Source organism: Ascidiella aspersa, chromosome 2 (genome assembly GCF_963924565.1).
Source record: "Ascidiella aspersa chromosome 2, kaAscAspe10.2, whole genome shotgun sequence".
Taxonomy (NCBI): Eukaryota; Metazoa; Chordata; class Ascidiacea; order Phlebobranchia; family Ascidiidae; genus Ascidiella; species Ascidiella aspersa.
In genome coordinates this window covers 15,176,061-15,203,058 of record NC_139448.1, presented here as the reverse complement: position 1 = coordinate 15,203,058, position 26,998 = coordinate 15,176,061, and the positions used below count along the sequence as shown (strand labels likewise).

Here is a 26,998-nt window from a genome sequence, read left to right as displayed (position 1 = left end):
AGAATCAATTATCATTTAGGCCTTTCATTACCCTACTAAATAGATTGTTGAAAACGTACTTGGATAGTGTTATTTGGGGTTGAATCCAACGCAATAGAAAGCTTGATAAGAGTATAAGGCGAAGGAAGTTTGACAGGCGTCAAGTGGACAGTCACATTAGAGTCAGTGGTAGAAAGTGTCCAGTTGTCAAACGGATGACTCGATGCTGCAAGTAATCAAAGGGTATTACTTGGATGCATTATTTTGCTATGGCATATAAAATAGTAATAAAAACCATGTGGTTCATTTCACTTACTTGTTCTGACAGGAATTGTAGCAGATGGCCCTGCGGTGTCGTTAAGTGCTCCAAACGGAGTTACTGTGACATTGTAATCCGTGTCAGGAAGTAGATCGATAATTGTTTTATTTGGAGGCATGGTGCTGCGAAAAATATTGTTTTAAAATTATACAAAAAAAACTTATTACAGTGGAAGGAAGCACTTTGATAGACTTCGGTACTATTGTGAGCACAAAATCCGGCAAACTTGTCACATAACAAAACTTACTTTTGATGCGTAGCGATCACTGGTGTTGAATCGGTCGTAGACAGGTTAAGTTTATAGTAAGAGACAGCGGGATCCTTTGTCCAACCAATTGTCGCCGTTATTTCGTTCACAGACAACAAAGTTACATTCAACGGAACCGTTGGTGGATCTAAAAACAAAATACCGTAAAAAAACTAAAAAATGACAGGTCGCAAAGGCCAAGGGTAACAAATACCAGTTATTGCGGTCTTGTTTGAAGGTGCTCCGTTAAACTTGGCTGTAGCAAGTTCAAGCTTCACTCTGTATTTTTCTACGGCAAGCAAACCAGTAAATGGAACGGTGTCGTTCTTTGTGTCAATAGGAAGTGTTTTGTTCTGAAATATATACATTCAGTGATATATTTATATGTTAGTACAAAGGCTGCATTTAGACTAAAGTGAATATAACTTTAATTCAGTTACGTCCCGATAACCACATACATAATGCAAACCTGTATAGTTTTGTTTGGAGATACGTCCAAAGCGATGGCCAATTTGATGTGCGTGTAAGGTGATGGGAGTTCAACTGGCGTTAAATGTACCGTGACTTCAGAATCGGTGACAGAAAGGGTCCAGTTGTCGTACGGCACACTTGCACCTACAGGCAATTACGTTAATATTTACTCGTTTGTACTGTTGACTTAACAGTTATATTACTGTATCACTGGTCGCCCATTTACTTACTGGTCAAGATAGGAATTGTAGCAGATGGTCCGGAAGTATCATTTTGAGCTCCATATGGTGTCACCGTGACATTGTAATGTGTTCCAGCTATCAAATCGGAAAGTTTTTTCTCAGGGGGTAGATCGCTGGAAAATGTACACAGGAAATAGTTAGTTGTTTTACTTCAATTAGAAAGATGCAAACTTTTTTTAAATTATATGTTGATTACTTTTCGTGTTTAAATAGTTCCGGTTTTACTCCAACTGTAGAAACAGAGATTTCGTAGTGCGATACAGCTGGATCATTCGTCCATCCTATAGTTGCACTTGTTTCATCAACAGCCAACAAGGTTATATTTAACGGTATGGTGGGACGATCTACAAAAAATAAATAAAAGTGAAATGACAATAATGCAGTTTGAAGAATTCAATTCCCAAAATTGAAGCTTTCATTACCGGTAATGGCACTTTTGTTGGAAGGTGCTCCGTTAAACTTGTCGGTAGCAAGCTCCAGTTTTACATTGTATTTCTGCGCTGCAAGTAATCCGGTGAATGGTACTGTGTTGTTCTTGGTGTCAATTGGAAGAGTTTTGTTCTAACGAAAAAGAATACAACGTTTAAACACAAACTTACTGTGAACTCGGAATACAAAACTACCTTATAATTTTTATATTTAATTTTTGTCTTTGCATACCTCAATTGTTTTTTCTGGTGAGGATTCCAATGCTATTGACAACTTGTAATACTTGTAAGGTGATGGAAGCTTAACAGGTATCAAGTTAACGGTAACTTCGGAATCGGTTGTAGAAAGGGTCCAGTTTTCATAAGGGACGCTTGAATCTGCGAAAGTTAAATATTATGCTAGCTTGATACAGTATGATTTCTTATCTCAAAGGAGGTATTCCTACTTGTTATGACAGGTATCGTTGCGGAAGGTCCGGTGGTTTCATTTAGTGCACCAAATGGTGTCAGTGTGACATTGTAATGAGTTCCAGCAACCAAATCACCAACCTTCTTTTCAGATGGCAGATCACTGAAAAAGCGAAAATGTTACACAATCATCTGAAAGCTCAAAGCCAAAAATTGTGCGAATTTAAAATCTTAAACTTACTTTTCGTGTTTAATAACTTCTGGTGGTCCAACACTGGTAACCGTTATTTCGTAGTGAGACACGGACGGGTCCTTCGTCCATCCAACAGTTGCACTTGTTTCATCAACGGCTAACACAGTAAGGTTCAACGGAACCGTGGGTTTATCTAATAAAATATTTGAGGTAATTGTAAGCGCCAATGTCGTACATAATAAATAACAGCAATTTAAAATACCTGTTATGACAGTTTTGTTTGAAGGCAATCCTGTAAACGTGTCTGAGGCAAGCTCAAGCTTGACGTCGTATTTCTGCACTGCGAGTAATCCATCGAACGTGACGGAATCGTTTTTGGTGTCAATCGGTAGCGTTTTGTTCTGTTTGAAATTTGATTATAAATTTAGTTATGCGTTGCAAGTTTTAATGATAGTTACACCGCATTAGAGTTGTAGGTAATTTGTAAATACCTGAATGGTTTTGTTCGGATTGGAATTCAATGCAATGGAAAACTTGTAATATTGGTAAGGCGACGGAAGCTCAACCGGCGTTAACTTGATAGTAACTTGAGAGTCGGTTGTAGAAAGAGTCCAGTTGTCGTACGGTGGACCAGGTTCTGTTTAAGAACATAAATAAAAGTTTTATTGGTACTTGCAAGCACAATTTTAATTGGGTATATGACGGCGGTAAACACACCTGTCAAAACGTTTTTGGTAGTTTCCGGGCTGGTGATGTTTTTAATTGAAGTTCTAGCCGAAACTGAATAGTTCGAGCTCGGATTCAAACCTTGGAAATTCACGTTTTGTCGAGGCAGGTCAGTGGAGGGGATCTAAAATTAATGTGTAATTATTTAGATTTATTTAGACAGTGGAATGTGCCTAACTTGGGATACATACAGTAGTTGTATTCAAAATGTCAGATGTATTCGACGCAGGTGCGATGGTAAGAACATATTCGTCAATGGGTTCGTCGTTAAGCAATTTGGAAAACAATGCTTTCACGTTAACGGTGGTCGGTGTAGACGTCAGGTTAAAATCAACAGCCGGTGGTAAATCTACAAAAAAAACGATAAAAGTTCGCATATTTTATTAGCCTTAGATGTTTAGCATTTGTAATAAACCAAAAAACTTATAAATTAAAATTATGTAATCAAAAGAATGTGTACCATTAAGAAGGTGTTTAGCCTACCTGTCAAGACAGGGAACTTGCTAGTGTTTCCAATTGTATTGCCTGCGTGCGTAAACACACCGACCATGTACTCAGTATCAGGTACTAAGTCCTTGAAGACGACTGTGTAGTTGGTAGGCACTTTCTTTTGTTTAGAACTGTTTAACATTCATACATTCGGGTTATTATATCGTACACTACATTTAATATCTTAAGGCAAAATGGTTTGTGACTGAGTTGTTCACTTACTCGATAATGTGTGTTGGATCAGATCGCAAAGTCACGAACACGTTAAAGTAGTCGATCGGGGTTTTCGGAGGTCCAAATACCAACCCGATTGTAGTGGCCGATTTGTTTAAGTTGACAATGTTGAGGTCGGGTGGCAGAGCTGTATTAAAGATACAAAACAGATGAATAATGTTACGTGCTCAGTGTACTTCGGCTTTACTCAGCAAACTATCACGTACCAAGGGAAGCATTGAAAGGCTTCGACTTGGCTTCTTTTCCGTTACTCATCGTGAAAATGTGGTAAGTGTAATCGGTTCCCGCAGTAAGGTTTCCTTCAAACTTGGCTTGCATTGTCGCATTTTTGTCATTCATCGGAGGATAACTCATCACCGACGAAAGCCTTCTCTCAGTGTCGTTGGCCTAAATTTATTTTAAAGTGTAAATTGACCACGGACAATGTATTCAATAAGTGCTGATTGTATTGGGGAGGTTTATTACCACGTTTATTTTTCTAACCATTAACATAGAGCTGCAACAACAACAACAAAAAAAACCCAAAAAGACTCTTTACATCATACCTTGTACAGTTCCAGTCTGTAGGAGTCAACGTCTCCTGCTACCTGCTCAAAGCTAACGTTGAAATGGTCAGCAGCCGAGGTCGCTGATGCAACAGTGACCGGTAGAGGGTCTGATTTCCAACAAAAAACTATAGTTAAATTGAGCGTTCGCTTCCAGTTTAGAACAGTGTTGTCATACCTGTTGTTAGGTTGTAAACGGTTTCGGGACCGGATACACCACGAACTATTCCAGCAACGGTCAATTGGTAAGATGCACCTGGTGAGAGTGAAGTGTCAAACGAAGCAACTGTGTTGTTGGGTTTATTTGCGTTGAAAAGGGTCTAAAAGAAATGCAAACATTTTGAGTTTAAAATAAAAATATTTTTTAAATACACCAAATAAATTTCTGAAATTTAATCTGATTTGTTTACATTGTTTAAGATGCTGGTTGAGTTTTCCTTCTGCAGTGTCACATTGTATTTATCGAACATGTTTTCATCCTGCTCTAAAGTCGCGTTAATCAGGTAGGGCTCGGTCGTGGTTGTTACAACGACGGCGGGAGGCATTTCTACAAACGAAAATAGTTTCCACCAGCGTTATTTTAAATAAACATCAGTTAGAAGTGTGGATATTAGTCATTTGTACTTACTCATTGTGAAGTTTATCGGCACTACTGGGCTGCGCAAGTTGTTGCTGATTGCCTGAACGTAGGCAGTATAATTCTTTCCCGGAATGAGTTCCTTATCGTCAAACGTAATATCCATTGGCTGAGACCCGTTCTTGGCAGTTATGTTCTGTTTAACACCAAATATGTTTATGAAGGAAACAATAGTATCAACAGGACCACTACAATCGCAATAGCCTTCTATAAGAATCAAAATTGCATATTATGTTTTGATACCTGATTTCAGTGAGCACGATTTCATATAAGTTTACAATTTACCAGGCAATATAGAGTTGGTAATGTCACTTTACAAGTATTCCTGACTAATTGCTTACCGAAGGTTGCATTTCAGTTTCGTTGTTCGGCCGAGTAAAGTAAGTGGCGTACTTCTGGACAACGCCATGCGGTTGTTGGAAAGTCAACAGTGCTGTGACGGGTGTTGTTGCTACTGAAGCATTAGTCACTGGCAGCGGCGCTACAAAAGACAAATCGCAATTACGATTTCAATTCCTATTAAAATGTAAAAACCTAAACAACGTATAAAAAGGGTAGACCTACCAAAAGCCACAGTCTTTCTGGCCGGATCTCCGGAAACATTGGCAACGACAGAAGTGACGTCGACGTTGTACTTCTTTCCGGGAGTCAGACCCTGAATTGTGGTAGTTAGGGGAACTTCGTTAGCGGGCACTGTGATATTGTAAGGCTCAGCATCCTTGGGTGATTTGATTGCCGGTGTAACTGTTACAACGTAGTGGTCTACAGGATCCACAGATGGTTCAAAAGTCACATTCAACGTATTATTTGGCTCCTTTGTTATATTTACTATCGCCGGAGGTAGAGGCAAAGCTGGAAAAACACATACAAAATTTACTATTTTTTAAGTCGCATGAAGCACATTACACGAACAACCGTACCGCTACTTAAAAAAAAACTTTTAAAACACAAAATCATAATTATATACTTACAAATTTCGGCCGTGCTGTTGACAGGCTGGCCTGATTTTCCGTAACTTTGGGCAACGATGGAAAAGTTATATGGTTTCGCTGGGACAAGGTCTTTGTCAAATGTCACGTTAAGTTTTTGTTGGGGGTCGAATGGACCCGACAGTGTTTTTTCCTCGCTCGAGTTTCCGTTGGAGATCGATATTCTAAAGAATAAAAAAAGATAAATAAATATGTTCGTGACCAACACTGCCATTTCGCGACGCTGTTTCCGGCAAGCTACCTATGTGATTCCACAACTACATAGTAGGGCAAGATTACTCCTAATATGTTTATCTTTCTTTGTTTTTAAACCTCTTCTTCGTTTAATTTTTGTATTTTTAAAACAAAAAACATTGTCGTGGAATTAAATAAACTCCATTTACTTGATTTCGTCCGCTTGGCCTTTGGGTGGGTCGAATATAAGCGTAATGTTCCTCGTAGTTGAAGTCGAGGTCACGTTGGTCACTTCAGCAGGAACTGAAATGATATTGAGTTGAATTTGGTTAACCTCATTGCTAGACCGGTAAATGTATTAGGGTTTAAAACCATATTAAGCCTAACATTTGAGCCCAAATGCTATTATTGCATCGTAGGTTAACTTGAAAAAAAAAAGGTGTAATTTGGAATACTACACAAGACTAGAAGGCAGAACACCAACCTGACGTAGCCTCGAACGACGCGGGAACGCTGGAAACGCCTCGAATCACGGTCGTTACGTTGATGGTGAAACCAGCTCCAGGCTTTACATCGATGGAGGAGGCGAGAGTGCCGTTGGCGGGTGTGCTCTTGTTGACCGCTGACTCGCTTGCGTTTTGCCGAGGCAGGAAATCGATGTTGTAGTGGCTGATGCCTTTGCCTTGAGCCGGCTCGAATGAAATTCCAAGCGTCGTTGGGTTGTCGCTGGTTACAGTAGCGTTGGTAATCGGCTGTGGAAGTTCTGCGACAACAAATTGTATATGTAAAAAAAGCGCATACTGAAATTACGGACAAAATGGTGTAAAATGAAAAAGATTGCTTACTCAGTGTTGTGGACGACTTTCGTGGTGAACTGCTTAGGTTTCCCATGTAAGTTGTGACCGAAACATTGTAACTTAGCCCGGGCACTAAAGTCTGGTTCTCAAATAAGTGCTGGTAGGTGTTGTTGTCAGTCGAATAATTAGCGTTAAATGTAGGAAGCAATGCACCGGATTGTGCGTCGAGGACAGAAATTTGAATTTTGTCGAACAACCCAGTTGGCAATACAAAACTTATTCCAATGTCGATTTCGCTAGGATCAAGAAGCAAGTTCTTCACTGGATTCGGTGCTGCATAAAATACAAAAGTTTTCAATTTTTTATAATAAAGCCCAACAACCTTCAAGACATTTTATAAGTATAAAGCTTACCATTGTTTATACAATCGCATATCTACAAGTTCCGTTTATGCATAGGATAACCATAGATGCGAAATGATAAATACTGGCGAAATACTTACCAAGCTGTATAACAGTTGACACGGGCAAGCTGGGTACGCCATTAGCATTAGCCACAACGGTTACATTGTAGGTTTCACCGGGTGTCAGGTTATCCAAGGTCGTGTTTGTTGTGTCTGCATTGAACTTGGTGGACGACGAATTGCTGCGTGTGGTGTCAGACGGATCTACAGTTATGTGGTACGAATCGACAGTGCTATTGGATGGCGCGAAGAAAACATTCAACGATGATGTAGTTGGAGACGTCGCCACCAAAGCGGTCACTGGTTCTGGACGAGCTAAGGGACAGTAAAAATAATACAACAATGAAAAATAGGCAGTGGTAAAATAATCTTTTTGGGAAGAACTATGGTAAACAAAAACGTTTTTATTAATCCGTATAGAGGAAAGATCAGACAAATTATTTATGTGAGGTAATATAATAATGGTATGGCATTGAGATTGATTAGGCTCGCAACAACGTTTTTTGTATCAGGGCTTTGCAAACGTGACATCACAACAAAATTAACTACAAACTTACGAGTAGAAATGACAATCGTTTCGGGATCACTTGACTTGTTGCAGGAGTACGACATAACCGTTACGTTGTACGTCTCAAGTGGTTGGAGGGCTCTGGAGAACACGATGAAATCCACTGGAGCAGAAACGTTCATCGTGTTGAGAACGGTGCCATTGCGGTTGGCAATGTGAGCCAGATAGTAGTCAACCGAACCATTTGGAGGCTCGAAGAAGACAGACACCACCCAGTTCGAAGTGACGGAGGTGTTCGATATGGTTACCGATGCTGGATCTGTAAAAGGATTATTGAAAATCAGATGAGTTTACTTGAATAGTGAAACAAGCCGAACGATTTGTGTACAAAAGTTTTCAAACGGTTATGCTAAATGGTTTACTTATTTAAATTATTCTAGATTGCCTAGCATTTCCCTAAACCGCAAATGCTAATTATACAACACAGCGCACTTTGCTATACATTGCAAGTATTCATAACCTTTGATCGCAATACCCAAAACGTTAAGTTAACAATTAAATACATGCTATAAAGACACTCACAAGTACAGAAGCGTGTTGAAGAAGCGTTTCCGTATTTCCCGTTGACATTAGTTTTGGCTGATATTTCGTATTCAGTTCCCGGAAGTAAATCTTTCTTGGGCACGACGAAGTTGGAGACGTTCGATGGTTTATTGTATGTCTGAAGTGTAAGAAAATGTTCGGAATGTACAAAACATACAAAAAAGTGCCAAAGTTTTTGCAAAATAAACATAAAAACTATCGCAAGAAATAGTTGGTAGTACACCGCGTATTACCTTCACTGTATCGTTGGGATTGACAGTGGGGGTAACAGTAACTTCATAGCGTCCGTCATATCCATCGGGAAGTACAACCGCAACGTTAGTGCTGCCGTTTTTAAGAGGCAGCGCACCGATTGATACAACATTTGGTAGGGTAACTATAAAACAAAATATTTTAGTTTAAAACGAAATACCGGCCCGTTTAACAAAATAAAATATCAAGAACACTTTTTTTAACGGTCACAACAGCGCGATATCTCACACAAGTCAAAGGGTTAAAATGATCAGTAATAATTACTAACGAACAAGATCGCTCACTAGTTTAATTTTAAAGCTTACGAGTTGCGATGTCCTTAGCAACGGGAATTCCGCTCACTCCTTCTATTACTGTTGTGACCGAAACCGAATAATTGCTCTCCGGGGTCAGACCTTCAAAGGTAACTCCTTCAGCTGGAGGGTCAACAGCGGCAATCTAGTAAAACAAAGTCGGTTGATAAAGAACCTTAAATATGTGCAAAATCACCTAAATTGTAAGTGGTAACCTAAACAAGGTTAACCAGCATTATTTTGAAGAACATTGGAGTTATGATGATTACCGTGGTTGTGTTGATTGGGTTGCTTGGGTCAGAGGCCGGGGCAACGCTCACGTTGTATTCGTGCACGGTTTCGTTGTCAAGGATTGGCGCAAACACTGCTTGCACCGACACCGTGGTAAGTGTGGACGTCAGATTGAAATCGATGGATGGCGGTAGTTCTAAAGTTGAAAATAAAATAAAAAAATATTTTTTAAAAAGCCAACTTCTGCTTTAAATAGCAATCGATTAATGTTTACCACACATATTAATTGTTACCGACTAAAATGAAGAGTATAACAGTTATATTTATTCATTACCGGCAGGAAGGTACAAAGTAATTGCATACGCCCGAATCGAAACGTTATTTTCTGTTAGAGCTTTTTATATTACTTTATCGGACAAGTACCTGTTGTTTCAAAAGCGCGAGCAGGTTTGCTTCGAACTCCTTTGAGCACAGCACGAATCTCGATGCTGTAGTTGGTGCCGGGCACAAGACCGGGAATCGTTGCGTTCATATCAGGGTCGGCGCTCACATTAAAAACAAGCTTAAACGGCGTTCCTGATTCGTTTGCGACGGTTACCTGGTAGTTTATAGCAGAATAGATTATAGGTAATAAGCAACTCAATAATTTATTTTAATTTATTTGCCATACGGTTAATTCATAGTTTAACAGTTTTGCCTTTTGTGTCGTTTTACTCAGTTTACAAACCAATAACACATGCAGGCGAAGCTGCTAAACAAATATGTTTGTTCTAAAAAGCAAACTGCATCCTTTCCTTTTTTAAGCATATTGTTATTTTATAAGCCTGTGAAATTAAATTTGCACAACTGTACCTCACCAAACAACGAACAACTATATATTTAATTAGGAGGGCGCACCTCGTAGTCCGAAATTTGCCGCAGTACGTCTTTAGTTGTACCACTTTGGAAATGCAAAGCGATTTCAGTTGCCTTGGGAACAGTTTGCGTTATGACCGGTGTAGGTGGAAGGTCTACATGGAAAATACAGCCGATTATTCCTAAGCAGCACTAAATATAGCGAAATTTAATGTTAGGTTCAATATCTTACCGGTCAAGATTGAAACTTTGGTGGCATTTCCGTCCTTAAAACCGACGAAGGTAAAGACAGACGCCTCGTATTGGGTATTCGGGGTTAGGTTTTGGAACGTAACTGACAGAGATTCGGGATAGATCAGATCCTTGGTTCTAAAAGAGAATGTAATTCATTGCACATAACAACTTTTTCTTACCACGTTGTTTATTTTTTATTTTGACTAAAGCGTTGATAACACTTTATAGCATAAACTTACTGGATGAGATTAGTAGGATCAGATTTCGGTGCAATGGATACAGTGAAGTGCTCGATGTCGTAAGGGGGTTCCCCGAACACGAGCGTTGCAGTTGTAACCGTTTTATTAACGCGAACGAGGTGCACATTGGGTGGCAGATCTAAAAACAATTGTACATAAATAAACCCTACACCTATACTAATATTTAAACGTTGGCTTAATAAATCGAGCCATATATGGTTGCAAAACACGTTTTACACATATTTTTACCAACCTAGTGTGACGTTAAACGGCATCGATTTAGCTTGTTTTCCATTTGCCTGGGTGTGGAAGAAGTACGTGTATTCAGTTCCAGCGGTTAGACTGTCATCAATAGTAACGTTAAGAGGCGTGGTCTTATTTCCGGTTGGGTAAACGACGGTTGAATTTATCTCTCGAGTCGTGTCGTTTGTCTGAAAAATGATTGTCATGTTCAGCACTAAAACTAATAAAAGAAAAGGTACCATCATGCTTAAACGTACCTCGTAAACTGTAACCAGGTAGGAGTCGACGACACCCTCGACTTGTTGGAAGACAATAAGGAAATCGTCTGCGGTTGGTTTAGCCGTGGAATTGGTAACAGGCAAGGGATCTAAATAAAAACGGTTGTTAGAATAACCCAAACTTTGACATCGGCGTGCCTGTTCGCTAACACTTTTACCTGCTACTTGTGCAGTTGTAGATTCTGAACCGGACACCCCTCGGATTTTCCCAGAAACTGCGAAAGTGTAGTTACCACCAGGTGTGTCGGGTTTAAATGAAATCGTGGTATTTCCAGTTGGCGAGGCTGGTACGGTAGTCTATAAGAAAAAAAATTGTAAAACAAAGAACCTACAAAACATAAAATCCACTACAAATTTTATGATAATAAAAACTTTACCTGATTTGAAACGCCGGTTGTAAGGTCGGTGACATTAACCAAGTAACTTTCAAAAGGAACCTTGTTCTGAGATAATGTAAGATTTATCTCGCCAGGTTGCGTTTGGGTTTGGACATCAACCGTCGGCGGCATTTCTAAAAAAACATTTACACGTTTATTTACTTATATATGCTGCAAAATTATCTGTTTATTTTAGTGTAATGGAAAAATATGTATTATTATATAAAGTATTTTTTCCAAAATGAAAATTATTTTAAATGCAATTTGGGAAACACTGCTATGTAAAATCCTTATAAACATACTTAGTGTTACAGACGATTCTTCCGGTTTACTGGACTTATTTCCGTTGTAGGTTGTTGCAGTAACGTTGTACTTCTCTCCAGGAATCAAACTGTTGTTTGCCAACAACTGAGCAAACGTTTCGTCCGAGATGTCGCTGGCGTTGAGCGATACTTGAATAATGGGTTTCGGGTCGGACGAATTGCTTACTACGAGTTTGATTTTGTCAAAAAGTCCAGTAGGTTTAGCGAAGGTGGCTGTAATGTCAACCTCACTGGGGTCCAGTGTGAGGTTTGAAACTGGGCTTGGACCTAAAAACATTAAAAAAATATCATTTTGTTTATCAGTATTATTGCGCCAACAGCAGTTTTTCCCGTTTGACATAATTTACTGAGTATTGCTTGCTTTGACAGCCTTACGGCCAGCAGTTAACCTTTACAAGTGCTACCAAATCCGCACAGATAACCGTCGAACTATACTATAACATATACTTACGCAGAGTTATATTGGACACTGTGGGTTTGCTTGTTACATTATCGAGCACAGCAACCGTCGTGATTTCGTAAGTTTCACCCGGAACAAGATTGCCAAGATCGGTGGATGTCTCGTTGGGGCCGAGGTCTGTGGTGACGGTTTGATTTTCAGGTGCATCCACTGGCTTAACGGAAACGATGTATTTGTCGACAGGACTGGCGGAAGGCTGGAACGTCACGGCGACGGTGCTTTCGTTTGGCGAAGTCAGATTTAAAGACTTGGCGGGGTCAGGACGATCTGCAATTAACCAAATTATGTCAATATATATTCGTCAGTCAAAGAAAGCGTTTCTTGTTACAAAGACCAGTATTTTCGTTATTATTACTGGCAAAAAAACGATTTCGTAAACTCTAAGCTCCAAAAATCCTTTTTTAGGTCACTATGCCAAACATCAATATCTTTAATGTCAAAACAACACGTTGCTTTGCAATAGACATGTATTCTCTTACCAGTATTAAACGCCATCGATATTGGCAGGCTAGTCTCATTGCAGCTTTCGCTTTCAATCGTGAGGGTGTAATTTCTCAAGGGCAAAAGAGAGGTTGTAAAGTTGACCGTGGTTTCCGCGGCGCTAACATTGACGCGTTGCACCAGATCTCCGCTGCTGTCAGTGATTGAAGCCTTGTAGTTGTCAACAGAACCGTTTGCCGGTTTAAAACTGGCAGTCAGGAGGAACTCGGCACTGACTTGGACGTCATTGATGACAACGGGAGCGGGGACTAAAATAAACAACAGGAATTTTTATATTTGCTCAGAAAGGATTTCTCCAGCTTTTGTTTTATTAAAACCTCCTAAGTTTACTACTTCATTATATATCATCTTGGGAATTATCTAAATTTGTATTTCTTGACATGAATGCTTTGCAGTTGGTTTCCACAATAAATTAAGGATAAAGCAAATAAAACATCTTACTAATTGTTAACAGCTATAACCAAAATCAAAATCTCTTACATGTGCAGAATTCCGCTTTGGTTTCTTTGCCGTTGCTGCCTTCTGCAGTGGTTTTGGCTGTGATGTTGTACTTGCTTCCAGGAACCAAATCGCCGACGGGAATAACGAATTCGTTCTCGCCGGAAGGTTTCGTAAAATTCTGAATTTGCATGATCAAATGGTTAATTAATTTACAAGCGAACATTTACAAGGTTATTGCCAAGGCGTTTATTAGGTTTAGATAGTTATTATAGTAGCCTATATATACAAATAAATGATTACAATTGGATCGCTGGCGTTGGAGACAGGTGTTACAGTCACTTCGTACGAGCCGTTGTAACCAGGTGGAATGGCAACCGTCACAACAACGCTTCCGTTTTCTAGAGGACGTGCTTCGATAGATATCACGCCGGGGAGAGCTTCTGAAGTAAAAAATTGTTTGTGCAATCAAGTAAGAAAAGTTTTTATATTTCAACTCGGCAGTAAAAGTGTAAATTTCTTACTGGTTTTAACGGTTTTGTCGTTCGTTGGTCCACTGACGTTGCTTATCCTGGCAACGACTGAGACGGTGTAATTCTCGTCGGGATTCAAGCCAGTGAATGTGTGATTATCGGTAGATGGGGCAACCTGCAAAAGGACATTGTCGGATTTACCGTGCTACTAAGTATGCCTATGCGGCCGTCATACCCATTTCAACAGAAGATATATTTAAAGTAAAACGACTTACCGTAACATTCGAGGTTTCACTCGGATTGTTTGTCGGATACAAAGCAACGACTATATCTTCAACCGGATCTTCGTTGTCCTGCTTCGGTTTCGCCAGTTTTACCGCAACTGTTGTAAACGTCGCCGTAAGGTTGAATGGTACAGCTGGCGGAAGTTCTGCAAAGCAATTTGTAATTATTTTATTTAAATCGTAAATATGTCTGCCATTAATTTAATAGAGAAAAGTAAACGACGACGCTTAGGCAGCAATAAGAAGCAAAATATTGCAGGTTTACCAACCCTAGGTCTGTAATCATAGAACAGAAGTGATTCTAATATGAATAAAAAAGGAAACGACTTTACCTGTAGTTACGTTTACTGCTGCTGGCGCGCTTCTCACGCCCTTCAGTACAGACTGAATTTTGATGTTGTATTTCACTCCCGGGGTAAGGTCGGTAAAGGTGGTGTTCATCAGAGCTGCTGGTGTGACGTTGCGCATGACCTGGCTGCTTGGGGAAGAACTTGACAGGGTAACCTGAGTAATAAAAGTCAATACTTAGGTGTATATACAACTAAAATATATATAAATCTTGCTAAAAGCACTAAAGGTGTTTCTATGATATTCACAAACTAAGCGAGTTTATTTACATATTTTGCTATATTTAAACACATTTGCACCTCATAGGTTTTCGTTTGGTTCAAAAGACTGTCCGTAGTTCCACTCTGAAATCTCAAAGCTATCTTTGTGGCGGTTGGAACTGTAGTCAAGTTAATTGGAGATGGCGGTAGATCTGTGAAAATAATACATGAGAAATTTTCAGTTGATTCTAACCGTAACGATTTGTACTTTCGCCTCTTCCAGATAGTTACGTACCAGTTAAAACCGAAATATCTGAAGAGTTGCCGTCGACCTGAGCCACGAAAGTCGAAACCGTAACAACGTATTCTGTGTCAGGTGTCAGTCCATCGAAAGTGACCGTGTTGTTTCCAGGGTATATGAGATCTTCGTGACTGAACAAGCAAAACATACAAGGAATAGTTAGATGATGATGCCAAATTAATTAATAGACACTAGCAAAAAGTTCAAAATCCTTACCGAATGGTTTCATTAGGCGAGGATTTCTTAGCAAGAGACACGTTGAAGTTGTCGATGTCGAAAGGAGGTTTACCAAACACCAGGGTCGCAGTAGTGGCTGTTTTGTTAATACGGACTACATTGACATTTGGCGGTAGATCTATAGACAAAGGAACAATTACGAAAAAAGTTTAGGTTATCATTTTACTTGTTTTTTTGCTGTACCGCCTATTGAGCTTAAATAAACAGTATCTATATTTGTACCAAGTGTTGCGTTGAAAGGTTGCGATTTCGCTGACTTATTGCCGCTTTGCGTCTCAATGTAGTAGGTGTATTCGCTGCCGGCCGTGAGATTCCCATTGAATGTAACCTCTAACGTGGCGTTTTTATCGCCAGTCGGTGGATACTTCATCTGGGTTGCAATCTCTCTCGTGGGGTCGCTCGTCTGTAGCAATGGAATGCAATTAGCTACTTGGTAACGGCAATAAATAGTCACTTTAAATTTAAACCCTTGTATTATATTGATGGCGCTAAATATTCTTATTGAGCGATACTTTATTATATCTTGGGTACGCTTAATAAAGTACCTCGTAAAGTGTTAACTTGTAAGCATCCACGACGCCTGCAACTTGCTTGAAGCTAACATTGAAATGATCCGGAGTTGTTACAGACGTTGCATTCGTTACTGGAAGCGGGTCTACAAAAGTGGAAATCAAATAACATAACATTCATATACTTTAAATTCGAATATTCCCAGGTTTCGAATATTCTCAAGTCTGCCTACCTGTTGTTATATTTGTTCTAGACTCTGGGCCCGAAACTCCACGAACACTTCCAGAAACAACCAAGGTGTAGGTTTGACCGGGTGTAAGCAAATTCGTTGTAGCTTTCGTTTCGTTGTTGTTTGCCGACGGTATGATAGTCTGTTATAATTTGTAGCATTTATTTTTAACTTATAACTTAAATATCTGTGTCTACTGCATAAAGCTACATCTAAACGTATAAAAAACATTAAACCAATCATTTGACGTGTGGCGTACCTTGTTTACGACGTTGTTATTGCTAGCATCAATCAATGTAACATTGTAATCGTCAAACACATCATTCCGCTGTAAAGTTGCTGTTATGGATGAAGGTGACGTAACAACGTCGCCAACCACTACTTCTTTGGGCGTTTCTACAAGATAAAGTATTTTTTACAAATGAGCTTAAAAAACGCTAAAAACTGAATTGTGCTAAACAAACACTATTTTTAGACATGTTTAAATTGTGATTTAAAGTTAGCATAGGTGTAGGGTACAACGGGCAGGACAACCCTTTTATATCAGTTACACTTACTCAAAGTTGTTGACGAAACTACAGGATCGCTGTAGTTGCCCCCCTTGAAGGTAACTACAGAAACGTTAAGTGTCTGACCAGGCAAGAAATCAGCATTCTTCAACAGTTCCTTGAATTTTCCATCAGTTGGTAGACCAGTGACATTATAAACAGCAATGGCTGTAATGCCGTTATTATCAGTGACTGAGATGTTAAAGCCGTCGTAGTTACCGACAGGAGGTTCAAAGATTGCAGTTATGTCGATTTCGCTCGGTACCAAGGTCAGGTTGACAATGGGGTTTGGAGCTGCGGAAAGTAAAAACAAAGTGTATAAGTTTGTAAAAAAGAACACAATTTCAACACGTAGTTGCAACACGAAGAAATGTACAAATCAATGTGATTTATTAACTTACGAATAATCGAGCTGAATGTATTGGACTTTCCGATCAAATTGCTCTGGTTGTCATAAGCAAATACGGTTGCCGTTAAAGTGTTTCCTGGCATCAGATTAGTCAGATTGGCCATGTTAATAGGAACAGTTGTGTTGTAATCCGTTTCGCCAACTGTGTACTTGATGTCATATTTCGCAGTATCTGTGAAGCGAGATAAACGTCGTTATAAGTGGCATGACCAACGCCCAATTACTCAGGGACAATAATAATCTTGACTCACCGTTTACAGCGGTCCAGTCCGCGTTGGCCGTGAAGGCTGTCACGTTGGACACTGTGAGATCAATTTGGACAGCGGGAGTAACTGTAGAAGACAAATGCGAAGCTATAAGTATAGTAATTGAGAATGTAGATTTCCTTTAAAACAGCGTTTCTCAACATTTTATGGCTAGCGGCACCCCTCACAAATAACAAATAAGTTGCGGCCATCTACAAGGTTTGTTCTGTAGGTAATTCACTAGAATGTCACAATAAACGGAACTGTAGGAAGTTATAATTAGATTTATTCCACTCTAATCTTTAAAAAAAGTTGTAAGAGTTGAGTAAAATCAGATTCCTAAAGATTCTCAAATATAACTCGGCACCCTTGAGCATTAGAAATTGCATTCAAGGGTGCCTGGTACCCCGGTTAAGTAACACTTCTTTAAAACAACAACCATTTAAAACAAACTTTGCGAAAATGTTTTCCCAGCACTTCTGTTATAAGGACAGAATACTTACCGATTACGGTTAAGGGCGATTTGCCAGACAAGTCTCCTGAAGGTCCGTACGATGCAACGTAAACCGAGTAGTTTCGTCCCGGCTTCAAATTTGAAAGGGCCAGGCTATTGTCGGCTGTGGTGGTGTTGATTTGGTCGGGTGGGGTGAGGACCACGTAAGTAGACGGGCCTAAATACAGGTGAGAAAAAAACGCGTAAATTCGACGAAATGACGCGTCATAAAAAGAACACCATACCTCGCACAGGTGTCCACGTAAGGTTGGCCGACGTCGGGGTCACGTTGTGCGCGATAGATATGTTCTTGATAGCTATATAATCACAAATTAAAAATTCATTATTTATATAAGTATTTCTGAAAGATATTTCTCACGCCTCTTCTAAACCTACAGCGGTAATTTCAAACAAAATATTTTTTCTTTTACCTTAGTGTGCACTCTATTGACTGCATTAAACCAGGCGCATTCTAGTTTTGTATGATACTCTAGGTTTTAGCGGATATAAAGAGAGATGAAGTTTGCTCTACACGTCTGAAACATAATCGAAACAAGTAACAGGAATGAAGATATATTGAAAATGCTAGTATCCTATTTATGCACTTTATATTTGCTTTTGACTACAACCTTTAAAAATTTTGCAACTTGAAAAAAAGCGGTATCTTACGCATGACGATCTGTCCCTCGGCGACTGGGCTCTTCACTCCGTCCAGAACGGCCACCACGCTAACGTTGTAGCGCTCGCCAGGCGTCAGATCAGGAGCCGTGGCGCTGGTGTCGTTGCCACCGACTTCGATCAATCGCGAGCGGTTGGCGGGAGGCTTGGCCGGCGTCACCACAACCTCGTATTTGTCGACGGGGCTGGCGGATCGGTTGAAGTGTGCCACGATCGTGTTTTCGTCGGGAGTCGTTAGGTTAAGATCGGTCACCGGTTGGGGAATTGCTGATGAAAACAGGTCCTTGTCAATAATAACACTATTCGGTTTCAGTTCTATGTATTAGAATAGTAAACAACAAACGTACATGGAATACAACAATTTTGTCATAACAGTTGCGTGTTACTAGAAAGTTTTCATTGTTTTCATTGAGGTGTTACAAACATGTTTGGTTATGTCTGAACGTAGTCGCTTTAAAAATATTTCTTAAATATTGCTAGCTGTGTTAAATTTAGGTAGCTCATCTATGGCAAAAACAAGCCAAGCAGAGTGAATTAAAACGATCTAAGAGCAGCGAACCAAACTTGCGCCGAATTGAAAGAAACCGCAAGGCGGCAATTATCATACCGGTCTCGAAAGGCATAGTGGCGGGCAGGCTGGCCTTGCCGCAACTGTTGGTCTCGACGATCAGCTTGTACTTCTGGCTGGGAACGAGGCGTTTGGTGAACGACACGTTTCGTTCGATCGAAGTCAGAGGGACGGTTTCGACGATCGCGTTGTTGGCGTCTGTTATGTAGGCTGCAAAGGAACTGGCAGCGCCCTGTGTTGTGTCGAAAGTGGCGCTGGCCAGGAACTGCTCGTTCACTCTGGTCGAGGTGATGTTGACAGGCGCTGGGTCTGAAGAAGTTACAAAATTGTATTCACTTATGTATCCCTTAAAGAGGCAGCTCTTACAATATACAGATTTAATTATGCTTTTCACAACACAGGTGTAGAGCAAAGTACTTGAAGCAAACTTAACGAAACTAAAGATTATTTAAAAAAAAAACTCTGATGCACAATTTATGTAAAGATGAACCATCATTTTTGTTAAACAGAAGGCCGTTTTTAAAACAAGCAAAATCTCGTCCAGCAAATATTCTACGCACGATGAGGTAAATGAAAAAAATACAAAAAATATTTATTGTTTTTAGACATCGTAAACCTTGGACAAGTTTCCTGTTTATTGCTTTAGGGTTGTCCTATATTATTCTAGCCGCCAGTTATTGCGTATCCGTCATGATGTACTTACACGTGCAGAAAACGGTGGTAGCTGGTGGCCCGAAAGTGGATCCCAACTTGGTTCTGGCTGTCACATTGTACTCTATTCCGGGAACCAACGCATCGGGAATTGTGAATTGTGAAACGTCGTATGGCTTTGTGTAGTTCTGCAAATGACGATGCATAGTTTTGTGAATAACTATTCACTAAAGTCTAACACAAGACGACTAAAATCATTTCGACATAAATTTTCAAGACAATAATTAGAAACGTAGAGTTTAAACTCAGAAAAAGCTATAAAACATACCAATCCAGGGATGACCGTTGATAGATCTTTAGTTGGTTTGATATCGACATCGTATAATCCGGTGTAAGCGGACGGCAATTCCACCGATAAATCGTTAGTTCCATTTTGTTGAGGCGTTGCCTTTACTGCTATTACTTTCGGCAAAGGAACTACATAACATCGATTATTTATGTAAGTTTATTTTACGATTTAAAGATACTAATTTGGAGCTATTGCAAAACGAGTTTCACTGCATGTAAACATCGAAGCTTTAAGGACTACTACTCAGATACAGTATCAACAAATACCTTTCCTAAAATATGCTTAGCACAAATAACAAGAAATCATTGTTTTATAATAAAAAATAAAAACGAAATGTAAGAGGCAAATATGTTTTTGTTCTATGCTTTATTCCCTGGTATAACTATCACTAAAAATAGATCAGTTTTCGGCACTTACGGAGCTTAGCTTCTGTTGGTACTGGCTCGCTAACTTCGTCTCCGCTCTTAGTTGTTATGTTGATCTGGTAGTTGACACCTTGTTCAAGCAGCGGTGAACTGATGGTTGTAGTAATCCTGCCGTCCACGGCTGTTAAATGACAATAAACAAGTTAATCCACGGGGCGCATATCCTTCTCGCTTCCAAAACACTTGATACTGACCTGCGCTATGCAAACAAACGGACAATAGGCAGAGCAGAGATAAGCATCTCGTTGTCATATTTCCATAATATTTAGGCTCGAAACAAAAAATCCTGTCGCGCGTCGCGTCTAATTTCGCGAAGCTCAAGCTTACAATGAACTATCAACGAGCGCTGGGCGACGCACGACGCACAGACATGACAACAATGCCCCGCGGTTAAATTGATGCGTCATATTCGGGCCGGCGAAATACGGTTCACTCAAGAGTAATGTAATTATTACCGTTGGCCGGCACGTCCACGCTGACAAGGGTTTCTTGCGGCTTGCTGTCCGTCGCAACTGTGACCAGGTAGGAATCAGCCACGCCACGCGCGGGTGCGAACGACAGAGGAATGGTGGTGCTCGTCGGTTCTGTTTTCACTTGGTCGACGGCATCGGGCACTGTTGAGAAATTCGATGCATTTTTAACACAGAAGGAAAACTATTATAATAGTTTAATGGACTTGGGTTAACGGTGCGGTTAAGTGTTTGGGGTTTAGCTGTTTAAACACATGCTTTTGGAATAAAAATAAAACTTGCCAAAAAACAGTTCCTTTTTAAACCGTTTATACGAATTGGTATTTGGCGACTGATGTTTAGTCATAGTGAAATTTGTTCATAATATTCCAACTAAGGTTTCAACATACAATTGTTGTGCATTTTGTAAACGATTTTGATTTAAATTAATTTGACACATTTGGATATGTCCGCCTGCTGGTCGAAATTATTGACTGCGATACTTTTATAGTGCGCTCGGCTATATAGCACGCGCCCGTGAGTCAGCCATCTAAACTTAGCATTTTAGCCATTACGTACCGGCGGTGACTTCTACGGTAAGCGGGTCGCCTTCAATCTTGCTGATGGCGTAGCGCGCCTCGATCGTGTAGGTTTCGCCGGGAACGATTCCGCTGCCGTTAAACTCGTGCGTGAAGTTATCGCCGGCCGAGTCGTATTTCGCCACCAAGTCGTAGGGAGGATCCTGTCGCGTCAGGGTCAGGCTGAAACATAAACAAACTTCGGTTGCATGGGGAACGGCCTGGCAAAAGACTACGGTCATAGCGCTCACTTGTAAAAATAAAGCGATCGAACATTTAGCGTGCTATTAGTAGATAACAAATATTTGATTTATTTTTTTCTTTGTCTGATATATAGTAATGCAAGGCTGCTGTACCTGATTTGGTCTACGTTCGCCGGATCCAGAATGAGAGTGACACTGGAATTGGTGGATGTCGTGTTTCCGGTAGGCACTGGTACGGGATCTGTTAAGCGAATAATAATCATAATCGAATTGCGAGCAGGATAAAGTCAAGTCCTGTTTTAATAGCCTACTATGTGGAACAAATAATTTAGCTCATTTAAAACAGAATTAATTTGCCAGCAGTTAAATGGAGAAACTAGACAAAAACAAATACCGAACTTAAAAAGTTTTTCTATGAAAAAATGATCTATAAATGCACATAAAATATTCTGATTATATATATCCACATGTATTTCTCCTTAACCATATAATCTGTGCAAATTAAAGAGTTCCTGTTTGCATCTGTGACGATGTTCGAAGTATGTAATTACCTGTGGCGGTCGAAGCCTTGGTTGGTTTGCTTGGGACCGAATTGCTGACGGCCCTTATAGAAACGGTGTAGTTTGTGTTCGGAAGCACCTCGTCGGCAGCCGTAAATGTTGCGTTGTAAAGGTCGGCTCCTGTTTTGTTCACCCTCTTTTGCGCGACAACCGCTGATGGGTCGCCATTTAAAAGTGAAACCCTAAACCGAACAGTGAGAAGGTAAGCGATACCCGAGAGTTTTAAAATTATTGTTTTAGAACAACAAACAAAATGATGGAACACTATAAGTTTAGTTTTTCGGTGAACCAAAATGTTTCTTATCAACGAACCTACCTGTAAAACTCAACCTTTCCTTTGTCGGGCTTCTTGAAAGTGACGTAAACGTTGGAAATGTCTGCTGAAGTGTTAACGATTGTCACAGGATCGGGTGGTATTGCAACTTCAGACGTGGTCACTTCGCCGGAGATGTTTCCGATTAGAGTGTTCGCTTCCACGGCATATTTAGTGCCAGGAGTTAAGTCGGTGAAGTTGGCCACCAGGGGGCGTTGGTTGCCGGTAATGTTTTGGGTGTGACGTTCCGAAGGCCTGCGGTTACGATTAAAGCTCGTTTGTATTACCTAACAATAATTCATACTTGATTTGTAGCATCGAGCATCTATGTTAAACTATATAATATTTTAATAACCTCTTTTAGTCAGTGCATTGGTTATTCAAATTCAAGGAATAATGGTGGTTTACTTTGTCATCATTACACAATTGCAAACTAGACTGCATATATATGACCTGTTTCGACTCTTTTTGGTTAAATATTTTGATAAATAAAGCAAATTCACAAAAGCAACTATAACTTAGCTAAAAAATAAGAAGTTTATGTTCCTATATTGACATAGTTTTTAAATTACACTTCATATAGCTTACGCAATAAGTTCCACTCTGTATTGGTCAACGTTTGCACCGTTGATAAGCGCCCTCTTAAGGTTAACCGTAGCTTCTGTGCCGTTAGTTGTAATGTTGGCATATTCAACCTTGGGTGGAGCATCTATCCAAACATAACAGAATTAAAACATTGGTCAGCAATCTTAGTGTTGAAAACTAACCTATTTAGCATACATATTAAGACATTCATAAACAAGATTGCTACCACTAAAGGTTTATTCTGAAGACAAATTCAATTGCAATACAATCAATTGCAGTGATTTCTGAAATTTATTCCAGAATTATTAGTTAACAAACCTTTATAAAGCTTGTTAAACAAGATTTATCGCAAAAGAAAAACACTAAGAATTTCTACATCATGCAGCCGAACACTCACCCATTGAGAAAGAAATATTGGCTGGCGGACCTGGAAGTCCATTTTCTCCAATCGGAACAATTGTGAAAGTAAAATTTTGACCAGGTAGAAGAGGTTGATCCGAAGTGGTCGCGTTGATAGATTCGTACAGCTCAAATGGATTGTGCGTCACACCAGTAAATCGTTCCAAAATCTTTCACAGAAAACAAAGCAAGGATTGATTTCGACTTGATTTTCGGCGATTTATTAAACATTTCGGCGGTTTATTAAATATGCATTGTAGATTTGGGAACACAATGCCCGTTTGGTAATTTTAATAAAAATTCTAAAGAAATTATGTTTCAAAAAATCGTCATGTCGTTGTTTACAAACGTTTCGGCAATACCTCATGCCATCATCAGCGCTAAAAACAAGTGAAGATAAAAACGATAACACACACTGATAATGGCATGAGGCATTGCCGAAACGTTTGTGAACAACGATAAGACGAATTTTTGAAATATAATAGCTTTAGTATGGATTGTTTGCGATTTTAGCAAAACAAATGTAGATTGTCGTTTTTTTCTAAATAACCAACTACCTTGCTAGGGTCTTCCGTAGTTGCAAGTGTGATGTTGTACTGCTTAATCGCGCCCTTTACTTCAGTAAAGTAAAGAGTGGCGTTTTCAGGCCCCTTGATCACGTAACCGTATTTGACTGCTTCAGGCCCTGAAAATATTAATTGCGGTGAACTCCCACTCTGGTGTGCAACAACTATATCTCGATACAGTAAACAATTTGTAAGTGATTCTATGATTTGGCCAAGTCACATTTTAGATCACCGTTTTACCACCGAAATGGCAAATCAATTGCTGAACCACTCAACAACGCAAAAAAATGACAGAGCAAGTAAAAATAAAAAATGGAGGTTTTGCGTTTAATTGATCTTAGGTCGCCGAACGCAAAGTGCACTTACTGAGTTTAACTTCCCCGATTTTCTCCGGTTCGGACGTGGAGTCGATATGGTGGGCTGTCACGGTACCGATGTAGGTTTGGCCTGGCAGCAGGTCGATGAAAGTGTGGTTGAAGAATTCGCTCTGATTGCCTGTGGCGATGGCTTCGGCGACCGGCAGCTTCGGTTGGTCTATCGGAGCCAGTAGGAAGGTAAAGTTGGTGTCCGAAATAAGGGATGGGGTTCGCGTGAAGAGAAGACGGATCTTATCAGGGCCGGCGGCGGTGAGATTACCTTGACCAGGTGCGGGTAAGGGCTCTGCAAGCAGAAATAACCAGGCGTTACAATGCCATTGGAATATGAATCTGGAAAATACGCGCAAAATATATTCAACATACGCAACGTAAATTTAGGCTCTGACAGCGATTTTCGAGTTAGAAATTTGACGGAAGGATGTCCAGGAAAAATCCACTTTTCATTAAGTTTATGATTCCTTGTGGAAATAAATAGATTAAGTGTGTTTTAATAGATTACCTGTATCAGCGTAGAAAGTTTTGGGAATACTCTGCTTCGTGTAAGACTCGGTGATGGTAAAGACCCTGTAGGTTTCGTTCGAATGCGCGCCCGGAAAATCTGCCACATACTGAAAGCAAAGCGTTACCAGTAAAAATCAATCCAAAGTGAATTTAATTTACGTTTAAAGTTACGCATACATTTTCAAAATTTAACAACGGTAAGAAAAATTACTGATATGTTATCGTCAAAAGGAAAAACTTACAGTGCCGTTTTTGATTTGATCTTTCTCTATAACGGTAGAGTTTTCGATGTCGAGGGGGTCGTCGCCACGAACAAGATAGACTCGGTAGCTGCTGACAACTCCAGTCGCCGGTTTAAACGTTAGTTTTACGTCATCCATCGTTGTAGTTACGTTTCCGTCAGTCACAGGAGCAGGGCCTGCAAATATACAGCTCATTGTTCAGTGCTTTCCGTATTATATGTATCCTTACAGCCCGACGGGGATCCAGGATTTGTTGGGGGGTTGGGGCATATAATTTTTAGAAATGACGTCACGTTACGTCATAACGTGACATCACAAGGGTCATGAAAAATTTTATAACAAATTTAGACAATTAATTAACACATAACACAATTCTTCTATAAGTTAGACAGACTGGTATACATTTTTTAAGTTCTGAACGCTTTACGAAACTGTAAATCGAATTATATACGCACGTAAGACAACTGAATCGAGGAATGCTTCCGGTTCTGGCTCTCCTGCGAACCGAGCCGCATATTTTACGTTGTACTTCTCGCCGGGCACTAAGTCTTTGACAAACTCAACCTGAAAAAGGTAATAAAAGGTATCTTTAAAGTTAATTTGTTCGAAAGTAGCGTACAATATGTTTTCACCTATGGTTAGAATACGTGTTAAAAAGAGCAAGATGGGGATTTATTGACGCAAATCGGCAAACGGAGAGTGTGACAAAAAACTAGTAGACTGTTCAAGTATTTACCTGTAATGTACTAAGCGGAGCTGTCTTTTCTTGCAGTGTAACGTTGGGGGCATTTGATTTGGAAAGAATGATAAGGTAGCCGTCGAATTGGGGTTTAGTTCGGTTTTGCTTCATTTGTACAAGGATCGTGTTGTTGTCCGTGACAGTAACGATTCCGGCATCAGACATGAAAGGGTCTGTTACATTTTAACGTATTGGTTAGATAAACATTTTTCCGATGCGAGTTATAAACGTGATTGTGTGAAGCCTTTGCAAATTTTATTTGTATTGCGACGGAAAATCAATCCAACTATAATCTACAACTGCTTACCAGTTGAGAGGTTGAATTTACTCGTCGGACTTCGTTTGTCAAAGCTGTGCGTAGTTACATGCAATGTGAAAGAGGTGTTGCGCTCAAGTTGGGGAAAACTGACGTTGAAGGTGGGTTTATCTGTGCTCGGGATCTGGAAACATACAATCGAATTGCATAGTATGTTTATATAAAAAACATAAATTACATTGTTGTAACGTGATGCTGCATTTCGGGAAAACTGGTGAATGTCATTCGTGAATAAAATTGTTAACCTTTTTCGAGGAAACTGGGACATTTGGTTCGTTGTCAGCAGCCAAGGTCAGTGAGAAGTAGTCGACGATACCCTTTACATTATCGAGAACAACATTGCACTCGTGTAGCGTGCAGGTCGGCTTTGCCGTTTTGACTGCTTCTGGGTCTAAAAGTGACAAAAACATAGTGAGATTTCGCTATTTGAGCTTGAAAAAGCCTTTGTTTTGTTTTAGGTTAGTCAATATTACCGATGGTTACATATCCGATCAGGTTTGGATCGCCCTCTACTCCGGCGATTGTAGCTGTTGTATATACCGCATACTTTTCTCCGCTAGTAAGATTGGTGAACGTTGCGGCTCTGAACAAAAAATGATATATTGTAACGCACAAATCATGAATAAAAAGTTGCATATTAAATAATGGTTATAAAACTGGCGCCACAAGGGAGAAACTTATGTTACGTAACCAATAGTATGTACGTTGCACATTGTGACAATAAGCCCAAAACCTATACGTTTTAGCGTCTGACGGCAGAGGTTACACTACAAAAAGTAAACAAGAACCAATATAAATATCGTACAAGTCTGTTGCGTTGTCCGAAGAACTGTTAATCGCTTTCTCTATTGGAGCCAGAGATAGATTCGATTGAGGCTGTAGGATCACGCGGTACTGAGATATCCACGATTCAGCAATAGGGTTCTTCGGTGGTGTAATCTGCAGCTTTGCCGTTTGGTTGTTTACATCGGTAATGTTGCCGGCGATTGCCATGGATTTTTCTGCAGATGAGTATAATTATGTGCGTCGGTAAACGAAATATTTTT

At 39.9% G+C, this 26,998-nt stretch overlaps 1 protein-coding gene across 1 annotated transcript in view; it reads right to left on the bottom strand.

Annotated features, from left to right (window-relative positions):
• LOC146163904 (uncharacterized) overlaps window positions 1-26,998 on the bottom strand; it is a 98,544-nt gene that overhangs the window by 25,234 nt on the left and 46,312 nt on the right. Inside the window, exons 83-166 of the mRNA XM_083380628.1 lie at window positions 26,758-26,953; window positions 26,426-26,535; window positions 26,198-26,343; window positions 25,944-26,076; window positions 25,634-25,809; window positions 25,353-25,461; window positions 24,898-25,073; window positions 24,654-24,762; window positions 24,144-24,437; window positions 23,769-23,896; window positions 23,210-23,381; window positions 22,816-22,936; window positions 22,231-22,482; window positions 21,906-22,096; window positions 21,508-21,595; window positions 21,153-21,334; window positions 20,580-20,738; window positions 20,117-20,245; window positions 19,679-19,827; window positions 19,403-19,538; window positions 18,739-19,008; window positions 18,123-18,398; window positions 17,699-17,770; window positions 17,464-17,631; window positions 16,967-17,047; window positions 16,708-16,887; window positions 16,316-16,600; window positions 16,018-16,154; window positions 15,762-15,900; window positions 15,565-15,674; window positions 15,242-15,422; window positions 14,999-15,137; window positions 14,777-14,913; window positions 14,581-14,693; window positions 14,266-14,437; window positions 13,925-14,079; window positions 13,701-13,824; window positions 13,480-13,619; window positions 13,219-13,357; window positions 12,717-12,986; window positions 12,229-12,504; window positions 11,757-12,044; window positions 11,455-11,588; window positions 11,236-11,374; window positions 11,057-11,166; window positions 10,810-10,987; window positions 10,557-10,695; window positions 10,316-10,452; window positions 10,126-10,238; window positions 9,652-9,826; window positions 9,267-9,424; window positions 9,010-9,142; window positions 8,686-8,828; window positions 8,432-8,570; window positions 7,899-8,168; window positions 7,381-7,656; window positions 6,927-7,211; window positions 6,566-6,844; window positions 6,291-6,384; window positions 5,890-6,071; window positions 5,483-5,770; window positions 5,260-5,399; window positions 4,910-5,054; window positions 4,692-4,828; window positions 4,460-4,601; window positions 4,282-4,391; window positions 3,943-4,123; window positions 3,725-3,863; window positions 3,497-3,633; window positions 3,205-3,362; window positions 3,005-3,137; window positions 2,779-2,924; window positions 2,550-2,688; window positions 2,336-2,480; window positions 2,133-2,257; window positions 1,919-2,064; window positions 1,681-1,819; window positions 1,455-1,602; window positions 1,247-1,371; window positions 1,015-1,160; window positions 760-898; window positions 546-693; window positions 296-420; window positions 60-205 (exon numbers count right to left, since the gene is read on the bottom strand). Coding sequence (XP_083236754.1) covers window positions 60-205; window positions 296-420; window positions 546-693; window positions 760-898; window positions 1,015-1,160; window positions 1,247-1,371; window positions 1,455-1,602; window positions 1,681-1,819; window positions 1,919-2,064; window positions 2,133-2,257; window positions 2,336-2,480; window positions 2,550-2,688; window positions 2,779-2,924; window positions 3,005-3,137; window positions 3,205-3,362; window positions 3,497-3,633; window positions 3,725-3,863; window positions 3,943-4,123; window positions 4,282-4,391; window positions 4,460-4,601; window positions 4,692-4,828; window positions 4,910-5,054; window positions 5,260-5,399; window positions 5,483-5,770; window positions 5,890-6,071; window positions 6,291-6,384; window positions 6,566-6,844; window positions 6,927-7,211; window positions 7,381-7,656; window positions 7,899-8,168; window positions 8,432-8,570; window positions 8,686-8,828; window positions 9,010-9,142; window positions 9,267-9,424; window positions 9,652-9,826; window positions 10,126-10,238; window positions 10,316-10,452; window positions 10,557-10,695; window positions 10,810-10,987; window positions 11,057-11,166; window positions 11,236-11,374; window positions 11,455-11,588; window positions 11,757-12,044; window positions 12,229-12,504; window positions 12,717-12,986; window positions 13,219-13,357; window positions 13,480-13,619; window positions 13,701-13,824; window positions 13,925-14,079; window positions 14,266-14,437; window positions 14,581-14,693; window positions 14,777-14,913; window positions 14,999-15,137; window positions 15,242-15,422; window positions 15,565-15,674; window positions 15,762-15,900; window positions 16,018-16,154; window positions 16,316-16,600; window positions 16,708-16,887; window positions 16,967-17,047; window positions 17,464-17,631; window positions 17,699-17,770; window positions 18,123-18,398; window positions 18,739-19,008; window positions 19,403-19,538; window positions 19,679-19,827; window positions 20,117-20,245; window positions 20,580-20,738; window positions 21,153-21,334; window positions 21,508-21,595; window positions 21,906-22,096; window positions 22,231-22,482; window positions 22,816-22,936; window positions 23,210-23,381; window positions 23,769-23,896; window positions 24,144-24,437; window positions 24,654-24,762; window positions 24,898-25,073; window positions 25,353-25,461; window positions 25,634-25,809; window positions 25,944-26,076; window positions 26,198-26,343; window positions 26,426-26,535; window positions 26,758-26,953 — 13,619 coding nt within the window. The remainder of the gene's footprint in view (window positions 1-59; window positions 206-295; window positions 421-545; window positions 694-759; window positions 899-1,014; window positions 1,161-1,246; window positions 1,372-1,454; window positions 1,603-1,680; window positions 1,820-1,918; window positions 2,065-2,132; window positions 2,258-2,335; window positions 2,481-2,549; window positions 2,689-2,778; window positions 2,925-3,004; window positions 3,138-3,204; window positions 3,363-3,496; window positions 3,634-3,724; window positions 3,864-3,942; window positions 4,124-4,281; window positions 4,392-4,459; window positions 4,602-4,691; window positions 4,829-4,909; window positions 5,055-5,259; window positions 5,400-5,482; window positions 5,771-5,889; window positions 6,072-6,290; window positions 6,385-6,565; window positions 6,845-6,926; window positions 7,212-7,380; window positions 7,657-7,898; window positions 8,169-8,431; window positions 8,571-8,685; window positions 8,829-9,009; window positions 9,143-9,266; window positions 9,425-9,651; window positions 9,827-10,125; window positions 10,239-10,315; window positions 10,453-10,556; window positions 10,696-10,809; window positions 10,988-11,056; window positions 11,167-11,235; window positions 11,375-11,454; window positions 11,589-11,756; window positions 12,045-12,228; window positions 12,505-12,716; window positions 12,987-13,218; window positions 13,358-13,479; window positions 13,620-13,700; window positions 13,825-13,924; window positions 14,080-14,265; window positions 14,438-14,580; window positions 14,694-14,776; window positions 14,914-14,998; window positions 15,138-15,241; window positions 15,423-15,564; window positions 15,675-15,761; window positions 15,901-16,017; window positions 16,155-16,315; window positions 16,601-16,707; window positions 16,888-16,966; window positions 17,048-17,463; window positions 17,632-17,698; window positions 17,771-18,122; window positions 18,399-18,738; window positions 19,009-19,402; window positions 19,539-19,678; window positions 19,828-20,116; window positions 20,246-20,579; window positions 20,739-21,152; window positions 21,335-21,507; window positions 21,596-21,905; window positions 22,097-22,230; window positions 22,483-22,815; window positions 22,937-23,209; window positions 23,382-23,768; window positions 23,897-24,143; window positions 24,438-24,653; window positions 24,763-24,897; window positions 25,074-25,352; window positions 25,462-25,633; window positions 25,810-25,943; window positions 26,077-26,197; window positions 26,344-26,425; window positions 26,536-26,757; window positions 26,954-26,998) is intronic.